The following is a 17,244-nucleotide window of genomic DNA, read 5'->3' as shown; positions in this document are numbered from 1 at the left end:
ATGTTAAATGTTTTAGTTTTTAATAGCATTTAATTTTATTCTTAACTAATGTGTCACATGTTTTGTCAAGTCAATAAAAAAGAATATATTAAATAGTGCTTATTTCATGATTTGTACAATGACTATTTGTTAGATCAAATGACCAGATGGTGAAAAGAACAGAGGATGAGATGACCAGGAACCAAATTTCTCAACCATAAGACAATTGTAGATCATTTGTACACTAAGTGACCAAATGAACCAAAATAAACAATTTTTCATATAACAAACTAATTGAACTTTATGACCCAAAATATATAGATTTTGTCAACCTAAAACTGTCCACTTACCTTTTTCTTGCATCTCTGTTGGGGAATCTCATCACATACTCTATATCAAATCTCCCAGTTCTTCTGAAAGCTTCATCCAAATTATTGGGTCTGTTGGTAGCACATATTAACAACACTGGTAAATTTTTGGACCGAAGTTCTAAAACATGAAAAAAAAAAAAAAAAAAAAAATATATATATTTATGACGTAGACCAAAAACAGTACATAGCTCTATACTAGAAAGTCAGATGATATAAAAGAAATAGAGCCTACATAATTTTTCATCGAAATTTATTAAAATTAGATAAAGATTAAAAAAAAAAAGCATGCTTTTAACATACAGTGTAAAACACAGTCATAACACTATAGGATTTTGTTAGTCTAGGAATTCACTCAATATAATTTTTTCCATACGAAATGAAACGTAAAAGACTTTTTGAAAGTGCACTGCACAATTATGTTTTAATATTTTAATCTTTTTTATTGTTGACAAATTATCCTGCCATTCATCATCATCACATTTATTAAATTATTAAATATTTTCCTTTTTACACTTTAAATTGTGGTGGGGGGAAATGTATTTACATTTATCCTTGATCAGAACCAGTCAATGTATTACATACAACTAATAACATAACAGGCAAAATAATCCAATGCTACAGAACAGTTACCATCCATGCTGTTAGACAGCTGTGTCACCAGTCTACTTTCCATTCCTTTTGTTGCATTTTCTCTTTTGCTAGCTATTGCATCAACATCATCAATTAACAAAATACAAGGTGCAGATTCCTGCAGTTGATCACACAAATGAAGTTCATTTATTTAAGTAAATAAAAAAAAAGCAATGTACAAATAAATGTTTAGTCTACTTTTTACAAGATGAATTGGCACGTCTTTTTATTCAAGGCCTTAAATATTTATAGCGAATGTAGTGCATTTTATCACAAAACAAAAATCCCTAATTTAAAAAGAAAACGTTGCTTTTTAACTAGTGAAGTTGATTCAACCAGTGAATTTGTCTCAATATTTAATTTTGTTCACTAAATAAACAAGTTTCTTACCGCAGCTTGTTCAAATAAATCTCTGATATTAGCTTCTGAGTCTCCAGAGATACCAGCCACTAACTCTGTTGCTGTCATAGAGATCAATGGAACTTTATATTCCTTTAGGGAGAAAGTAAACAAATGAAACCAATGTTGACAAGGTAAAAGGAAAGATAATACAAGCACTAAACAAAACTTCAACTATAATGAAAGGAATCATGTATTTAAATATTAATTCCGTAACTATATTAAGAAACAGGTCAATATATATATACATTTAAATAACTAAAATCATTTTTACTCTAAAAACTGCTCAGTAAATCCTATTTGCAGTTCTCAAGAGAATGAAACAAAAAACCAAACTTCCTAGTGCCTACTTACTCCTGCAATAGCATTAGCAAGAAGAGTTTTCCCACAGCCAGTTGGCCCATGGATCAGGAAACACTTGGGCAGGTCTCCTTTAATTTTGGGTAAGAGCTCGGGATATTCCAGAAACTGGCAGTGTTCTTCTAAATGCTGAATACAAACAGACAAAAGAAGAGGTGTTATATAAAGACATTAATTAGTTGTTTTCAGTATTTAGGGTAAAGTAAACAAATATATTAAAAAGAAATATAACAAAAGATAATGCATAATAGCAGGCTTCAAATGTTCCTTCATAAATGATTATTACATCCACCCCAAACCTCCTGCTGGAGGATAGGGTTTGAACTCTGGACAATCTCTTTGATGGTCCATGCACATATACACAATCAAACCCATCCTAATTTAAGTTCCTCCAGATTACTAGTTTTTACATAGTATCTAAAATCTAAAATCCTTCTAAAAATTAAAGAATATTATCAGTATATTGTATGTGTGCTTAGTATATGACATATTTATCCATGATAAAAATTGGACCAGCGGATGTTAAACTGTTTATTGATTGAAAAGTCAACCTGGAAACAAAGTAAATTTATACCTGTAAAATGCTGCTGTTTCCTCCAACATGAGCAAAAGTGACTGCAGGATACACTAGAGCTTCTGTACATATAAACAAATCAACTAATTAACCTGAGGTTTATTTGAACATATAAACAAATCAAATAATTATCCTGGAGTTTATTTGTACCTATAAACAAATCAAATAATTAACCTAAAGTATTTTTTCAAAAATGGTCATCAAGTGAATCGTTGTCTTTACTTAGATAAGAGAAATACTAAATCTTAAAAACAAAAAGGACTATTGATCACTTTAAGTAACCAAGTTTTTCACTAAACAATAAAACATTAGCCACATGACTCCCTCATTAAGATAAAGACAACTAGCTACTCACTTCTTTTGCTTTTCTTTTTGTGAAGATCATTGGCAAGTTTTGGTTTCTTTACTGGTCTCTCTGTTGTACTTGTCTCTGTAAGGGACTGCTAAGACAACAAAAACATGTATGAATTTAATACAAACAAATGTATTGAAACAATTTTCAGTATTCTAATTTGATGACATTATCAATGCTGCACTACATGTCAATGTAGTTAAGATTTATGTATAAACTAAACTATTTGAATTTATGTATAAACTAAACTATTTAAATTTACAGATAAATTGACTATGTAACTTCACACATAAACTAAACACTTTGAATTTACAAATAAACTGAACTATTTAAATTTTTATATAAATTTAGTTTACTATTTAACTTAACAGATAATTTTACTTTCAATTTACAGAAAAAAATAAACCTTTCTAATTTACAGATAAACCCAACTTTTAAATGTGCAGATAAACTAAACTATTTTATTGATTTGATGAATAAAAAAAATTCACATCCAATATTTGCTTGATTATGCACAATTCTGAAACATTCAAACTGAAGTAGTTAAACAGAAAGCTATAAATATTAGCATAAACTTTTTGTTTTGACTTGCTATCTAGGTAGACATACTGATGCACAGGTAGGTGTACACAAATTAGTAAACATTCAAGTATATCTTTCAGACCTAGCAACCCATAGGGCATAGGATTTAAAAATCATGTTTCTATGGCCAATTGTTAACAAGAGTGTCATGTGGCCAGCACAATGACCTAGCGCTTTTACTTTCCCCAACTTATGTCACATTCCAATTGGAGAGACTAATATACATATAGCTATACATATTTGTGTTACATATAGGTCATCTGTAGATTTGGAGAGTAATATTACCCTTGATATCTAAGCTATTGATATTGTTTCAATTTATAACTTAATTAAAAAGAATTTCACCTGGATATTTCTTTTCTCTGAGCTCGGAACAGGAGTTTGGGAATCACTGCTTCCTTTATGCCTGTCAATAAACCACCCTTGACCTTTGCCTGTGTCAACCTGAGCAGATGTGGGCGGCGTAGAGTTTAACAAATTGTTTTGTGAATCTGGTAGTTTCTTTTGTTTGTACATGTTACTTATCATATGATTCATGATATTTTTGTCCTGAAATTTTAAAGAAAAACAAAGTTTATATTAAATGTAATTGTTTCAATAAGTTTGGATCAGTCATCTAATTATATGCATGACTGACCTAGACATAATAAATCTGTGCGATTAGAAATATTTTTACCAATTGTTTTTATTTAGCTTTTAGCTTTCTCAATGCCCTGTGATCCTATCCCTTGTCTGGACCAGTTGTGAAGGGGGAGGGAAGAAGGGGGTATCTTGGTGAATGTTTACATGATCCTTTTTTAAATGCATGAAACAAAAATGTTCACTCAGGGCTCAAGAGTCCTCAAGGAAACTAATTCAACTTATACCACCACGTCTGTCAAGAACAATTGTTTCCCTTGTTCAAGATACCAAAGAAAATATTTAATTACTAATAGTTAATTAACTAATTGGTTAATTTTTTATTTTTTTTTTGTATTCTTGTGCTATCAGGTAAAAGAAAAAATTGTGCAAAATTTCAACTTTATGCAAGATTTGGTGAGGGAGAAATAGCGTGTAAAAATTTTTACCAGACAGACTGACAGAGTGAATTGATATAAACTTTGTAAAAAAAAAAAAGGGTTAGACATGGTGTAATGATAGTAGGCAGAGAATTCATATTTTGTTCATTACATTCAAAATTTTTTATCTAGAGAAAAACTTGCATGAGACATGGATCAAGAAAAAGTAGGTAAATTGATTTACACATCATATTGTAAATATTCTACATTAATTGAAAATAAATTCAATATTTATGGTCAGCTCCTAATATGGGACAGCACAATGGGAGGGTTACCTGCTTTTTTTTAAACTTCTGTATTAGAAGGAGAAAAATCTAACCTTTTTTTTATAGTGAAAATCAGATAATAAATCAAATAATTCAAACAAAAAGTATTGACACCACAGTGTATTATGGCCACCCAAAGAAATTTTTTTTAACCTGACCTATTGTTCTACTTTTTATATAGTTTTAATGAGTTAAAAAAATGTAAGATTTTTCATGAAAACCAGAAATAGAAACTATTGGGTTAAAATATCACGGCTGATCATATGCTTCTATTTTGCCATTAAATTCTACTTAAGTTACGAAACAGCTTACCTCATAATTCACAAGTTCAGAGTCTGTCTCACTTTCACTAAAAGTTGAAAGGAAAAAAAAAAAAAGAGAAACAAAATATCAGACAACAATAAAACACACATTTGAGAACATTTGAGCACACAATTCAACAAAGTTATTGAAAGTTTTGAAAAGCAATGTTCAATTTTCTCTTTAAGAAAGAACAAAAAACTTTTATGTGAGGTTTGGGACTGCATCTAAAGGCATTTATTTGCAACAAACATTAGGGATTCTTGTATCTTTATATTTTTTTTTAGTTCCAACTATTACCTCACACTTTCTTCATGGATGGAAGGTTGAATGTGTAAGTTGGAACAACTACTTTATTTCAAGCTTAAATTCTGCTAGTAATACTATGGGTACGACGGGTAAGCTTAGGTGTTAAGAGCATGAAGCTAATAATGTGAATGTCATAAGTTCGTTCCCTATAAAAAAAGTAAAGTTCCACTTTCAGACCTTGTGGTCTATAGGGCAGATGATGTAATGGTCATCTGATTCTGTGGCCTACGGTTAACGAGGGTGTCATGCGGCCAGCACAACAACAATTAACCACCTTTACTTTTCCCCAACTAATGTCAGTACCCATTAGAGCCGGGTGGACTCAGAGGCGCCCGAAGATCCCGAAATTAAAAATACCACTACACCAGGATTCGAACTCCGGACTCCGGTTCGGAAGTCAAGCACTTTACCGCTCAGCCACCACACCTCCTCGTACCCCATACTAGCAAATTTTATTTTTCAATGACATAAGATATGTAGGCTGAATTTATTATATTATTTGAACAAAAATAATGGAATTGGTTTTAAAAAAAAAGTATTAAATTACTTGTTTTTACTATTACCTGCTTGCATCGAGTGAAGAAAGATTAACGCCTTCATTTATTAATTCTTTACTGGCTAATTCAAAACCTGTAAAGAAATGATATCATTTTACAAAAGTGGGAAAATCATGCATATAATGACAATAAATTCAAGGTTTTAAAAAATGAGTGAAATATTATTCACAGTTTCATTAGCACATTTTTCTTGACAAAATCACTTTTTTTTTTCAAATTATTTATTAAACAAAAACAAAAGATAAAAAAAATATATGAAAAAGTTTTCTTTTGTAGAAAAAAAAACCTTCACCTTTTTCTACAGACTTGAAAAACGCACTTTTCTTTTTTCTTGCATATTCACTATAAAGGAGAAAACGCAACAAGAAATGAAGACATTAATATGTATTATTTGAAGATGTCATCATCATTTTGTTTCAGTTCTAAAATTTCACTAGGATTTGTCCAATACCTGTGTTGTTGTTGTAATTGTTCTGTTAAATCAGAAATTGAAAGTTTTCCAGCTTTATTTTTGAGAATCTAGAAGATACATTTAAAAAAAGGATTTTAAACTTGGGAAAAACTGCATATATGTCTGAAATGACAATCTACGTAATTATTCACATAACATACAGTTACAACATGGAAAAACAGTTTATATAAATTGAAGGATGTCTCTGTATACAAAACTCCTGTGAGTTATTGTCAAGAAATTTCGTATCTGTTGAAGATAACTTGTTTATAAAAGGCAGAAAACAAGTTGAATTTTCAACTATCTACTTTTTCTAAGCATTTTATTTGTACAAATTCAAAGTAACAATTATTGACAGATTATAAATCAATTTTATTGTCCAAAGATTAAGGAATTATTTTACAAAATTAGCACTACATATTACAAAGCATTTAAAAAAATGGTTAAACAGACTAACCCCTAAAATGAAAAATCCAGAGTTTTTTTTTTTCTATATCTAATAATCCAAGATTTTCACTATAATCACATTTCATATCACAGGTTTCAAAATATATACTTATCAATGAAAACAATAAAGAAAAGTAAATTTTTTAATGGCCAAGTTATTACTAAAATCATACCCCTATGACCACCACTCCTTTTCTAAACACAAATGTGAAACTAACATTTTAATTTTATTAAACCAGCATAAAATGTATATGTGAAATACAAAAATGTGTAGCTTAATTAATAACTATTTTGCTCCGTAATTATTTACAATGTTCCCACTGAATTATTCATTTTCCACATTTGTATTTCACTACCATATTATGATTGAACTTCAAAAACTTTTTTGTCTGCTATCTGAAAATTGTGTATTTGGTATAGAATCGAAGGGGAAAGCATGTTCTTTTTATAGAACACAAATAATGTTTATAAAACCAAAAATTAATTTAATTGTGGATTATGAAATTTAAAAATTTAAACTTACAGACTTTGGACAACTCTAATTGGATCTAGATTAGATTTATGTAATATTTTATGATTCAAATTCAAAGAAAAAAAAAGGATTACTTAAATGTTATTTATCCATATTTTCACAAAACATTTTATATCTATATATTTTATATCTATATTTAACATATTTAAAACATAGAATGTAAAATAAAAGCTAATTATGCATGTAATTACCATTTGAAAAATGAAAACTAACCAACTGTGGATAAGTCAGTGAGCTCTAGTTCTAGACTGATCTAGGAAATGTTTTATAATCTAAATTAATATTTTTTAAAAAATAATCATTTATCTATTTCTACAAAACTTTATATACATAACTTTTAAAAACAAATAAAAAAATTGTCTTGAGCTCATTATCCCATGTCACTACTATCTGGAACATGAATACAGAAAATACAGACTTTTAAAGCCCTCCTTCTTTAAAAACACCATTTTTGGTAAAAACACCTTGAAAAGGGAAAAAAAATCCATATGTTTTAAAAAGGGTAAATTTCAAACAATTAAAATCATTCTGGAAAAAAAAAAAAGAACTTTAAAGTATTCATGCTAATAGTGTCTATTTGACTGAAGTGATTAAGTCAAATCAAAGTTAGGATGTGTAGACTTTTAATACTTCATTGCTTGCTAAAAAAAAAACTTTTTTTCACACCCACCAAATACTGAGAAAAACTTAGTTAATGCCATGATGAATGAATTTGATAAGGATCACAACAATATCAATGAATATATAACACAAGATTAAACTCATTTTTTTACTATAATAGTCATGGGCACACACACACACACACCCTAAGCCAATTTTGTTCCGTACATTATTCTTATAATCATGCTTTGATCAAAATGAGATGAATTAAAAAATTAAATATAGGAAATTATGGCTTGGAGTTCAAAAGAACCAAAAAAAAAATAATTACTTGAAAAAAAAAAACAAAAAAACAATTCCTTTAACACTCATAGAAAGGTTTACTTATTCAAAGTATAAATTGACCAGTGAACTTTACAAAGATATAATCAAATAATGATAAAAAAAAAATGATAGCTACCTCTCTCAACAAAAAAAAACAACAACAAAACTAGATCTCAAAACATATTTTATTTTCCTTTTATTTTCAATTCTAATATTTTCTTGGGATATAAACTCCCTAAAAAAAAAAGAAAAAAGTCAACAGGACAAGGAGCTGTTAGTCCAACATCAAAAAGGTTTTCTTGGTTTCTGCTTTGAAATGAAGCCAAAGAAATCAAAAACATTTGAATTATTGAGATTATGAACTAAATATACAGTGAAAAAAAATTACTTGTTGATCCAAATTGTGAGCTGACTGTTGAAGAGGTTCAACTCTCTCTGTTGGTCTAACCTTGGTTCTATTCATTCTAGCCAGCTTAGCTGCTTCACGTACTTTTCTCATCCTTTCTCTGTTTTTACGCCTACACACACATACAAAAAAATAATTTAATACATCTTTAAAGAATAAAATAGATCACTTGGATTTTAAAATAAACAACTAAAAGATCCATCACTTACTTTAAAGCTGTTTTTTTCTGATGACTCAGAGCTTGTAGCTGGGCTTTTTTCTGGTTATTTCGATATTTCCTATACTCACTTGGCGACATATCCTTAGGCCTCTTTTTTTCCTGTTCAGAGTTTGGAGTGTTTGCAATGACAGCACTGTTCCATGTTTGACGAGACCTTTGAGACTTTGATTTTAAGTAATAGTCTCTTTTATGCTGTCTATAAATACAAAAGAAAAGTAGAAAATGAGTATTATAATATTTAACAAAAATAAGTTTAGATCTAGGATTAACCATCCTAAGTTTACAATCATAAAAAATTTAAAAAAGCAATCTTATGCCTGTGGGTCGTGACCCCTTTGGGGAATCGATTTGCCAGGGGTTGCCTAAGACCATCGAAAAAAAAGGGGGGGGGGGGCAGAGTGGGGGATCGTAAAAAGGGGCGCCAAGAATAAAAGGTTGAGAACCGCTGTTTTAGACTGTACCTTCTCTTCATATTCTGAGCGTTATATTCATCTATTTCAGCCTGGGTATGGCTACCTTCTTCCCAATGTTTCTTTTTTTCTTGTCTGTACCTCTTGGCTGCCTCTCTCTCTTTTACCAACAATTCGGCATACTTTTCAGGATTTTCAACCTTTAACTTGCGACGACGAATTGAAGCAGCTGATGACATCTTGTGGTGTGTTTTGAGTCAAGATCAAGAGCTGATGAAAATAAAGAGGATTTAATGAGTAATAAAATTCAATAATAAGAGAATAGATGTCTAGAATCTAGATCTCAATAAACTCTAGCTCTGGATCTAGATCTAAATATACCCCAGCACTAGCTAGATCTAGTACACTTCATCTCTAGCTCTGAACCTAGATTTTAGTATAGTTCTAACACTCCCCCCCCCCCAACTGTTCTGGCTATGATTATGATCTAGCCTTAATTATCTACATTAAATTATAATAAATGAAATTGAGACCAAATGCTCAAATTAAAGTGTCAACAAATAAACTTGTATCTTAAATCTAGAATTATATCTATATTTTCAAATTTAAAAAAAAAAGCTTATATTAAGTGTAATTGTATCCATTAGTTTGGATCAGTCATGTAATTAAACTTGTAGTATATCTAGACCGTGAGATCTGAAATATTTGTACCAAATATTTTTGTTTAGCGCAATTTCATGCTATTATTGTTAGCTTCAAACTTTAAAGTGGCAACCTACAAAGTATAAAGGAGGCTAATTCAACATCTGTCAAGTACAATTTCTTTCCCTTGTTCGAGATTCGAACAAAATAATAAATTACCAATAGTTAATTAACTAATTGTTATTTTTTCCTTCTGATCCTTGTGTTGGCATGTAAAAGAAATAATTGTGCAAAATGTTTGCTTGATACGAGATTGGGTGTGGGAGAAATAACGTGTACAAAATTTTTACCAGACAGACAGAGTGACTTGATATAAGCTTTGTAATAACAAAATGAACAAGTTTACTATTGTGGACACACAAAAGTTAACTAATAAAACAAAATTGACACTTTAATTTTTGTTCTCTACAACACAGCATAGTGTATCTATATTCTTCGGTGAGAAAGAGAGAGAGACAGAGAAGGAGAGAGAGAAGAACGGAGAAGGATATAAAGCGACTAGAACTCATGTACCAAAAAAAACAATATTATAAAATGTGCCATTCCGATTCAAGTCAAAAGAGGAGAGTTTTATGATGCGCAGGAAGATAAAAGAAATATTTTAGTTTAGATCTAGAATTCTTATACCACTTTTAGAGCATGAAATGTGTTGCTTGGATCAACCTGGAAAACCAACAACTTGGCAGAATATAAGTCATTGACTAACATGCAAGACTAGATTGACCTTGGGACACGCCTAGCATGTAATCATCTTTTTTTGAAGTAACATCTGTATTTTATAAGATAAGAAGATAAAATAAGAGATGTCAAGATCTAAGTACTAAATATAAGTACTAACATTACCCAGCGACTAACATGGTGATTTGTCACTTTGGTCGGAACCCCCCCCCCTCCCCCTTTTTTTTTTTGCACTTCAGGTTGAAAGAGTTGCATTTAAACACTCCCCAAACATTCTTTGGCTATTGAAGGTGAATGATAAGTACGTTGAATTAGACCAGACCAGCTTTAAACCCCCCACTATTTTACAAATACTTTTGGCCAATGAGTTCCAGAATCATTTCCACAACCCCCACCAAAAAAAAAAAAATCCAAGATACAATCTCTATCTTTTGGCCTTTCAGTTACTAAAAAAAAAAATTGATATGCTTTATGTTGCTTTTTGTGCTTCCTAACCCTCCCGCACTCATTGACTTTTGACCAGTGAATTCTATTATCATTTATCTCAAGTTATAGCCCCTGGAAAAAAATATCCAGTAATAATAAAATAGTGCTTCAAATGCTAAAAACTTTATACAGTTAGTTATTCCATGTTCTCAAAAAAAGAAAAAAAAAACAACAAACAATTAATTTGGTTTTATTAATTGTTATTGTTTATTTTGAATGTGTCTACTGGGTGAAGTTTCACATTGTTTGATAGAAATAAAATACAATAAAACAGGCCTTCATAATCACCATGAGAATTTGTTGGATATTTAGTTTTAAATCTAGAATACATGTCGATCTAGATCTAGTTGTAATAAATGTATAAAACTTTATACAGATATTATGCATTCTTTTTATAAATCAATTTGGTTTTAATATTAATTGCTGTTGTTAATTTCAACTGTGCCTGCATGGCATTAAAAAAAAAATGGGAGAAACTTTGTAGAAGTTGGGGTGAAAGAAAATTATACACCAATGCCAATGTTTAAAAAAGGAAGCACAATTTGTGGTATGACATAATAGTAAAATGTTTTACATGTTTCAGATGTTCCTTCAGAGTTTAAGATAAATTATTTCCTTCAGAGTTTAAGATAATTATTTCTTTCCGATTTTAAGATACATTATTTCCTTCAGAGTTTAAGATAAATTATTTCTAAGTCCAAACGTTCCAAGGGACTAACAAGATGACTGAACGATAGTCCAGCACAACCAGACAGACATTTTTATGTCAGCTACTGGGACAAAACTGCAAATAAAAAATCATTTAGTGGAAAATTAACCACTTCCGTTTTGATTGTGAAAGATGCTAGGTTGTTCTAGGCACACGGTAAGTAATAACAGGTGAAATTTTCTTTTTTTTTTTAAATCTTAAGTGGGAGAATCAGTGATTAGTGGTGAATGAGTCAGTCAGTCATTTATATATCAGTCATTTATATATATTAAGATACATAGTATAACTGGATTATATTAGATTTTTTTTCAAGTTAAATTTAGTTAATCATCCTAATATTAATCTAGAAACTATTATAGTTCTAAAGCTAGACTTTCAAGTGTCGAAAAATGCATATTCTCCTTCAAACACTGAAAAGAAATGTAATGAAACATGTTATCGCCAATGTCATGTCACCAAACAATCTTACGCCAGCAACATCTAAATTTGAAAGTAAAATAATTACCAATGTAGTTGATGCTAGTTCAAAAATGAATTTTTTGTAGCTTCTACAGATTAGAATTGCACTTCTGAGATGCAGTTTTTGTCAATGATTCAGACTTAATGAAAGAAGAGCAAGTTTTGAAGAAGCTTTAGACACCCAATTCTGGCACCATCTCTTCCGACTGGCTAGAATAAAAAATATATGTTGTTGTTTTTTTTAAATATATTTTTATATAAGTGACAAAATAATAAAGATTCCCAAATGTAAAAAACTAATGTGTTTTACAATTAAAATTAGTGATATTTAATTTTTTAAAAATAGTACACACATGGTTTAGTGACATACAAATTGGGTAATGGTATCTACGCTATTTTTTTAAAATCTAAGGCAAATGAACCATTATAATTTTTTTTTCATTTACAACAAATATTTTTAATGTCAAGTTTTTATTTTTCATACAGTTATAAAAAAGAATATGTTTCTTACCTGTTCAAACAGGAGCATAAATCAAAAAAAAAAAAATCCTGTATATTGCGTTTTGCAAAATTCACAAATACATAAACTCATTAAAACGAATTTGAACAAATTTTACCAAGCTTCTATAAGCATAGTCTATCTACCAGTATAGTCAAACACAGATATAATGAATAGAATCTAGAAATCAAAAATGCATTTTCAATGAATAATCTGTTTTCCCACCAAAACCAAGATCCTCATTCACAAACCACCAAGAATACTTCCTATAGGGTTGATGAAAAAATATGAAAATTAAACTCCTGATAGGGGCTGGAGTCATTCTGAGCAGAAGTATCTTTAAGAGGGCTACTAGATCTAGAATCCAAGGGCCAATTAATAATTAAGAAGATGTCCAAGTAAATATTCAACTTGCTATAATTGTTTCTCATGTGGAGTTTTTGATCTCCCATCGAGCGCCTCCCCAGGTGGCGGATAGGGGAATGCCCTCCAGATATGGTGGGTACCGGGGAAATAAAATATCCGGGGTGGACCAAAATCAAACCTGCTGCCTTGCAGGAAGTGGAGGGATCCACAAAGGCTAGGGCACCTTACCCGAAAATAAAGGCAGCTATCCAGAGAGCTGAAAGGGGCAGCCCCCCAGATGGTTATGCACAGGGCTAACAACTCTGTCATATAAAAAATACTGTTACGAAAGCTAATACACACAAGAAAACCCGGACAGATCTCAACGGAAAACGACCTAGGCCTGGAAAAGGACATGATTTTTGTTTTGCGACATGGAACGTGCTAAGCCTTTATAGAGCAGGTGCGCTAGCCCAACTTACTGAAGTGTTAAAGAAATATAGGATACCCCTTGCAGCCCTACAGGAAATCAGGTGGAAAGACTCGGACATTCTCAGAACCAAGGAGTATACTATATTTTATAGTGGTGGAAGCACTAACAACTTAGGTACAGGTTTTGCTGTTAAAAAGGAAATGGTAGGTAATGTCATTGGATTTAAACCTGTAAGTGATAGACTCTGCTCACTACGTTTGAAAGGAAAATTCTTCAACATATCATTTATCAATGTTCATGCCCCTACTGAAGATGCAGATGATAACACAAAAGAAGCCTTCTATGATGGACTGGAAAGAATTTATGATGAAGCGCCAAAGCATGACATCAAAATAGTCCTAGGAGATTTCAATGCAAAAATTGGAAAGGAACCAGCATTCAGACCAATAATTGGCAAAGAAAGTTTACATGAAGAGACCAACAATAATGGCATAAGATTAGTGGATTTTGCATCAGGAAAAGGAATGTCTATCAGCAGAACAAAATTCCAACATAAGAATATTCACAAGGTAACCTGGATCTCACCTGATGGCAACACCCAGAATCAAATAGATCATATACTCATAGATAAGAGACATGGATCAGACATACTAGATGTAAGAAGTTTCAGAGGAGCTAATGCTGACTCAGACCACCTACTAGTAAAAGCTAAATTTAGACAAAGAATAAGTACCATACACAATTACCAAAGAAAGAGAGCACAGCAATATGATAGTCAAAAACTCACAAAGGATCCACTTGTTGCAGAAACTTATAGAATGGCACTCCAAACACAACTGACAACATTAGAAAAGGACTGCGAAAATAACATAAATGAGCATTGGGAAATAATAAAGCATGCTATCAAAAGAACAGCAGAAGAGGTAGTTGGATTTAAACAAAAGAACGAGAAAATAGGGTGGTATGATGATGAATGCAGACAAACTATAGAAGAGAAGAACAATGCCCGAATGATAATGCTACAGAGAGAAACCAGCACTAGACAGCAATACAATGAAGCAAGAAGAAGGGCCACAAAAGTTGTAAGAAAGAAAAAACGGGAATGGGAAAAGTCCAAGATCACTAAAATTGAGGAACTAGCAAAGGAGGGAGACATGAGAGGAATGTATATGAAAATTAAAGATGAAAAGAACGGATTTCAAGCTAGATCACACATGTGTGAGAACAAAGATGGTCAGCTTATTACAGAAAACAGCAGGGTCATTGAGAGATGGGCTGAATACTTTGAGGAGATCCTAAATACCACTGAAGATGGAGACAATGGAGAATATGAACTGCCGCATGGGGGACCAGATCCCTTAGTGAACCCTCCAACACTCATTGAAACATCAGAAATAATTAGGACCATGAAGAATCACAAAGCACCAGGAGAGGACCAAATCACAGCAGAACTAATTAAATATGGAGGGAAAGACTTACATTCCCAAATACACAGACTAATATCAAGAATTTGGGAAGAAGAAGTAATACCAACAGAATGGGAAACGGCTCTTATAACCCCAATACACAAAAAAGGATCCAAGTTAAAGTGCTGTAATTACAGAGGAATCTCTCTACTAAATGTGACTTATAAGATACTGTCTAGGCTTATAACTAAGAGACTTGGAAAATATTCAGAAGAAATCTTAGGTGACTACCAATGTGGTTTCAGACCCAACAAATCCACAACCGACCACATCTTCACACTAAGATGTATACTAGAAAAATGCCATGAATACAACATACCAATCCACCAACTCTTTATAGACTATAAAATGGCTTATGACAGTATCAGAAGGAAATACCTATATGACACACTACAGGATTTTGGAATACCCAATAAGCTGACAAGACTTATACATATGACATTAAACAACTCAAAAAGCAAAGTCATAATACAAGGAGAACACTCACAGGAATTTAGGATTAAACGAGGATTAAGACAAGGAGACGCACTTTCCTGCATGCTTTTCAACTTAACACTGGAGAGAGTTATAAGAAATATACACATAAACACAAGGGGAACTATTACTAACTACTTCAGGAGAGAAAACATGGGTCCACAACCAACAGGGACGATATACAGCCAACCTCTACAATACCTTGCTTATGCCGATGACATTGCCTTATTGGGTAAAGAAACCTCTGACATCGCTAGAGCCTTCATACAACTAGAAGAAGCATCTCGACCAGCAGGACTTGAGGTCAATGACAGTAAAACCAAGTACATCACAAAGACAAGAGACAATCAAACAGAGGGACAAAATATCAAAATCAAAGACCACGAATTTGAAAACGTCCAAACTTTCAAATATCTAGGAAGTACTATTAATTTCAAAAATGACCTACTAACAGAAATAAAGGAAAGAATAGCAGCAGGCAACAGGGCATTTTATAGCACCCACCATCTACTTAAGAGCAAAATGATTTCAAGTAAAACCAAGAAAATAATATACAAAACTATAATAAGACCAGCAGCAATGTATGGAAGTGAGACCTGGACACTGACAAAGACATCTGAAAATTTACTTAACACTTGGGAAAGAAAAATCCTTAGGAAAATCTATGGTGCCATACAGGATGAAACAGGGTGGAGGACACGCACTAACCATGAGTTATATCAATTATATGAAGACCCACCAATAGTGAACGAAATAAAAAATAACAGACTACGTTGGGCAGGTCACCTTGAAAGAATGTCAGACAACAGAGGGGCGAAAATCGTATACAGGCAAAAACCAAAAGGCAGGCGACTCAAAGGCAGACCCCGAATGCGATGGATAGATGACGTGGAAGCAGATCTGAAGCAGCTTGGGGTTAGGGCGTGGAGACGAAAGGCCCAGGAGAGATCTGAATGGAAGGATGTGTTAAAGCAGGCCAGAGCCCTCCATGGGCTGTAGCGCCACTGGGATGGATGCTATAATTGTTTAAATAATATCTGTGTTGAATTAGTTTCTAAGCCTATTGTAATTAACTTATTGTTAATATTAAAAATATATACATGTTTAATATTCAATGTGTTATAATATTTTATCTTCCTGGGCTACAATTAATGGGGAAATAAGTTTGCGTGTGCATCATGGCAAAGAACAAAGCAACAGCCCATTGAAGAATAAAATGGCAATGATAGGCCAGACCCTTCACTAGACAAGTTCTCAACTAAAACCCTTTAGGAAAGTGGATGAAGGGATGGCCAAAAAAATATGCTACAGAGAAGTGAAAAGCAGATGAGCAAGATAAGGAGAACGATTCTCAACCTTTTTTTTTGGGGGGGGGGGGGGGGGGGGTGTTGAATGACAATTTGCAATGAGTTAAGTTAAGTTTAAATTGATATCAAGCAATGCATAACCCAACGTTTCACCTTTGTGGAATTAAAAATATTATTTCTATGGTAAGATTTGTGCATGTTGGGACTTATTTTTTTAAAAAATGCTGATTTTTTTACGGCAAAAAGGTTTTACTTCAATAGTTAAAGCAGCAGTTGAAACAGTGTCTCATTTATGTTTAAGTTATATAAGCCAAATATATTAAGGTGAAGTAGTCATTTTGACAGCAAGCATCAGAGGACACCCAGTAATTAAGGTGAGGTAAGGATTATGTTGATTTTAAAGATGAGCTTGTCTTGCACAACATGTGATGTACCAGAAAAAGTTTTGTTTTTTGTTTCTGCTAGTATGCTGACACAAGAATTGCAAGAAATCATGAAAAATGTCACTGCAAGGATCAAATGCCTTTCAATGATTAGTTTGACACAAATTTGATCCTTC

The 17,244-nt window shown here is 32.0% G+C and overlaps 1 protein-coding gene across 4 annotated transcripts in view; it reads right to left on the bottom strand.

Moving 5' to 3' along the window:
- LOC106052180 (nuclear valosin-containing protein-like) overlaps nucleotides 1–17,244 on the bottom strand; it is a 28,211-nt gene that overhangs the window by 9,790 nt on the left and 1,177 nt on the right. The window contains exons 2-16 of one of the 4 annotated variants that reach the window (XM_056025094.1): nucleotides 12,208–12,371; nucleotides 9,179–9,397; nucleotides 8,707–8,913; nucleotides 8,480–8,609; nucleotides 6,189–6,256; nucleotides 6,030–6,079; nucleotides 5,744–5,810; nucleotides 4,884–4,920; nucleotides 3,593–3,796; nucleotides 2,669–2,756; nucleotides 2,314–2,375; nucleotides 1,734–1,868; nucleotides 1,371–1,472; nucleotides 981–1,098; nucleotides 330–468 (exon numbers count right to left, since the gene is read on the bottom strand). In XM_056025094.1, coding sequence (XP_055881069.1) covers nucleotides 330–468; nucleotides 981–1,098; nucleotides 1,371–1,472; nucleotides 1,734–1,868; nucleotides 2,314–2,375; nucleotides 2,669–2,756; nucleotides 3,593–3,796; nucleotides 4,884–4,920; nucleotides 5,744–5,810; nucleotides 6,030–6,079; nucleotides 6,189–6,256; nucleotides 8,480–8,609; nucleotides 8,707–8,913; nucleotides 9,179–9,366 — 1,595 coding nt within the window. In that variant the 5' untranslated portion in view covers nucleotides 9,367–9,397; nucleotides 12,208–12,371. The remainder of the gene's footprint in view (nucleotides 1–329; nucleotides 469–980; nucleotides 1,099–1,370; nucleotides 1,473–1,733; nucleotides 1,869–2,313; nucleotides 2,376–2,668; nucleotides 2,757–3,592; nucleotides 3,797–4,883; nucleotides 4,921–5,743; nucleotides 5,811–6,029; nucleotides 6,080–6,188; nucleotides 6,257–8,479; nucleotides 8,610–8,706; nucleotides 8,914–9,178; nucleotides 9,398–12,207; nucleotides 12,372–17,244) is intronic. The other 3 variants (XM_013207488.2, XM_056025095.1, XM_056025096.1) reach the window with 3 other exon arrangements.

Source organism: Biomphalaria glabrata, chromosome 3 (assembly GCF_947242115.1).
Source record: "Biomphalaria glabrata chromosome 3, xgBioGlab47.1, whole genome shotgun sequence".
Classification (NCBI taxonomy): domain Eukaryota; kingdom Metazoa; phylum Mollusca; class Gastropoda; family Planorbidae; genus Biomphalaria; species Biomphalaria glabrata.
The sequence above is the reverse complement of the archived record's forward strand: the minus strand, read 5'-3'. Positions and strand labels throughout refer to the sequence as shown.